The sequence below is a fragment of the Merops nubicus genome, unplaced genomic scaffold (genome assembly GCF_000691845.1).
Source record: "Merops nubicus isolate BGI_N331 unplaced genomic scaffold, ASM69184v1 scaffold43430, whole genome shotgun sequence".
In the NCBI taxonomy this organism is placed as follows: domain Eukaryota; kingdom Metazoa; phylum Chordata; class Aves; order Coraciiformes; family Meropidae; genus Merops; species Merops nubicus.
Genome location: NW_008585666.1, coordinates 1 through 3,199, shown reverse-complemented (window position 1 = coordinate 3,199; position 3,199 = coordinate 1). Strand labels below are relative to the sequence as shown.

Genomic DNA, 3,199 nt, shown 5'->3' with positions numbered 1-3,199 from the left:
TGCCTGCTCTGGCTGGCTCTGCATTGCCACAGAAATAGCTCCCAGCTATTCCATTTCCTAGGCACCAGTGGATTTCAATATCCTTTAAGCACCAGGAATCATCTCCCCTCTTTCCAGCTGGGACTGGTGTTAGTAGAGTTGTTGTCATGCTCCAAAAAAGTCACAAATGTGGTTGGATTTTTTTTTTTTTTTTCTTATGAATAAATCTTTATGAAGTCATTTTCATAAAGTTCCCAAATTTCACCCATCACAGGTACCAAACAAAAAATACCCTTGTGTTCAAGAGTGGCACTGGAGAAGAAATACATGAGACAAGAGGGCACCATGTCTCCATGGTACAAGGATTTACTGCACAGCAGAAATGCCAGGGCACTGATGCACAAGTGGAAGCAGAGTTCTTCCAAGCCTCCTAAGTCACCTGTTGCACTCCAACCCAGAGCCTCTCCTCTGAGAAAGCCAAGTATCAGCTCTGGAAGGAGAAGCCCAAGAGGGAAGAGTTACACCAAACAGAGAATGTGACCCCCAGCAGAAGTTTCATAGGCTCTGTGTCAGCCAGACACTTAGCTGGAGATAAATAAATGGGCAGAGTGTCTAGTCACCCTGGCCAGCTCTCAGGAAGCGAGAGAGGCTGAACTGGGCTTACTGCTGCTCAGAGAGCCAAGCAAATGAGGCCCTTGAGCACAGTGAAGGGTCTCCAGCCAGCAGCAGGCCAGATGTGGAGCAGTGTCCAGCTGTTGGGCTGAGTGCTAGGCTCTCTGTTAATCCTGGTCACGGCCCATCTTGCCCGTCAGCCTCCGGCGCTGAGTCTTGGTCGTTCGCCCCGTGCTGGATTTCTGGGGTTTCTTTCGTGGGCCTTGCCCACGCTGGGGTCTCTTTCCTTTCCTCTTTTTCTGGCTGTGCATGTGCAGCGTGGCAGTAAGAGCAGAGATCCTGTGCAGGGCAGGAAGAGAGAAATGTTTGGGGACCAAAGTCTGCAGGAGCAAGGCGACACCACAGCACAAGCAGGAGAGCCCTGAGTGGCCCAGCAGGAACTGATGCCAGCCACAGCAAGCCCCAGGGGGAACTCCACTGTGATGGGCATCAACCTGACAGGGCAGGAAACCTGGAAGTCCATGTGCCCAGTAACAAGCAAAATGAATATTCTGAGGAGTGAGCCGCACCCAGCCACCATGGAGTTAAAAGAATTCTCTGCATCCCCAAAGTAGTTGTAAATCCTGGATACTGAAAAATGTGAAAAAAAAAGCCAAAGCTTTAAAGCTTCAGGGTCTTCTGACCTTCAATCACAGAGACAAACTCCATGCCCTGCAACACGCCCTTCCCTGCAATATCTGCTGAGGAGAACTAGGTAAACAGTTCAGGACAAGGCCCGCCCAGCATTGAGTCCTCCTGGTGCTGCAGCTGACACCAGGGACCGACAGGAATGGAGCATCCAGGGCAGGCCTGTGCTCTGCCAGTGCCCTCTGCTGGCTCCTGCCACTGGCACCCAGGGCTGCACAGCATCCCCTCCCTGCAGCCACACCACTGATCTGGGCATGCGAGATCTTCCTGAGCCTACCAACAAAGAGCTGAAGGAATTGATACATACTTTTCAGACAGGAAGGGGTTTCTGGACTTCTTGGGCATTGCTCTTACAGGCTTGTTCATCACCTCTTCCCCTTTCTCTTCTTCTGCTCCATCCCTTTTTCCCTTAAAAAGGAAGCAAGAATAAAAAAAAAAAATCCCTACAGACCCATTAAAATAGGCAGTCTTATGATTTTGGTGGTTCTGCTGCCTTCTTGGTTTCCTCCAACTTTGTGAGCCATCTAATAACAGCTGAAGTCTTTAACTCGTCACATTTCTTGCTGTCCAAATATCAGGGTTTCTTATTGCAGCCCCTCATAAAGTAAGAGACAGTGAGAACCCCCAAAGTAATACACCCCAAGAAATAAAAACTTCAGCATTATCTTAATAGCCATGCAACTGAAGTCTAAACTATTAATGGTTTCAGCTTTTTTATTAACTATTAAAATCTCTTTAAGTGGCTTTTCAGATTAGAAGATGACCTTACAAATGTAAAAGGTTAACTGCCAAACAGACGTTTCCTGAAAGAGCTCAAATTTAGCTATGACTCAAGAAGATCAAAAGTATCAAGTCAACCAGCACCTGAAAGCCTCTATGAAACAAGTATGAAAGCTCAGTTACAGTATGTTTTGAGGAAAAAAAAGCAACCACAGCCAGAATGGAATGGTTTCCTTATTTGTGGTGCAAGCACAGGATCATAGAGAGAGAAATCCCTCCTGAAGCTAATAGCAATTTTTCCTGGACAAGACACAGGAAAGAGGTTGAAGAAAGCTCATGCACTGAAGTCTGAAAACTTGCTGCTTGTGCTGTATTGACTTTTAAACTACTACATTGTCCCCATCACACCTTGTGATGCTTTTCACTAACATAAGGCCAGCTGGGACTACCAAAGGATTCCAGGGAGATTTGGAGTCAAGGTGTTCACACAAGACATCCTCTTTAGACTTCTGTTTCAGAGGCCAAACATAAGCTGTGGAGGAACGTTAAAGTTCTGAGTTTCCCTTTTCATCCCTGCTCCCAGTCAGCTGCAAGTCTTTGAGCATACTCAGGGAGTACAAGCCCTACCCAGCCAGCCCCAAGAAAGTTTACAGCTGATACAGTCAGAGAGGCAGCAAAAGGCTTTACCACAGGGGTGGTCAATCCCAGCTGGCGTGCCCCTGAGAGGTCCAGGTCACTGATGGTGGTCACTGTTACGATGTGGTTTGGGTGGTCGATCTTCACAGACTCCGTTCGTGACGTCACCAAGTGCTCCAGTTCATCAGCCTCATCTGGGGAGACAAGAAATCCTGCATGCAAAGCACCCCAACTTTTGACAAGTTACAGTCCCTCGCTCCTGCACTGCCAAGCCAGGGTGGGAGACCCAGCCTTTGCACTCAGGGTTAAAGGGCAGAGGAGCTTTAACACCAGCACTAGAAGCATGAAGGGCAAGCTCCAGCAGAGGGGACCTGGTAACACCTCAGGGATGTTCCCCTGCTTGTTCCTTCGTGTCCAACCCACCCGACCCCCCTTCCTGCCAGGGCCAGACACATACCGAGGGCCTGCTCCCTCTCGCTCAGCATCTTCAGGTACTCCTGGTGCCGCTGAGGGACGGAAAGAGGTCACACTGCGGCGCCTCCCCCGCTCCAGCCGCCCCGTCCCC

The 3,199-nt window shown here is 49.2% G+C and overlaps 1 protein-coding gene across 1 annotated transcript; it reads right to left on the bottom strand.

Annotated features, from left to right (window-relative positions):
• Positions 1-758: 758 nt before the first annotated feature.
• Positions 759-3,140, bottom strand: NOL12 (nucleolar protein 12; the record flags this gene model as incomplete). The annotated part of the gene is made up of 4 exons (XM_008948048.1): positions 759-930; positions 1,586-1,686; positions 2,686-2,828; positions 3,092-3,140. Coding segments are annotated over 4 exons (465 nt in total), but the record flags the coding sequence as incomplete, so codon positions are not given.
• Positions 3,141-3,199: the final 59 nt, after the last annotated feature.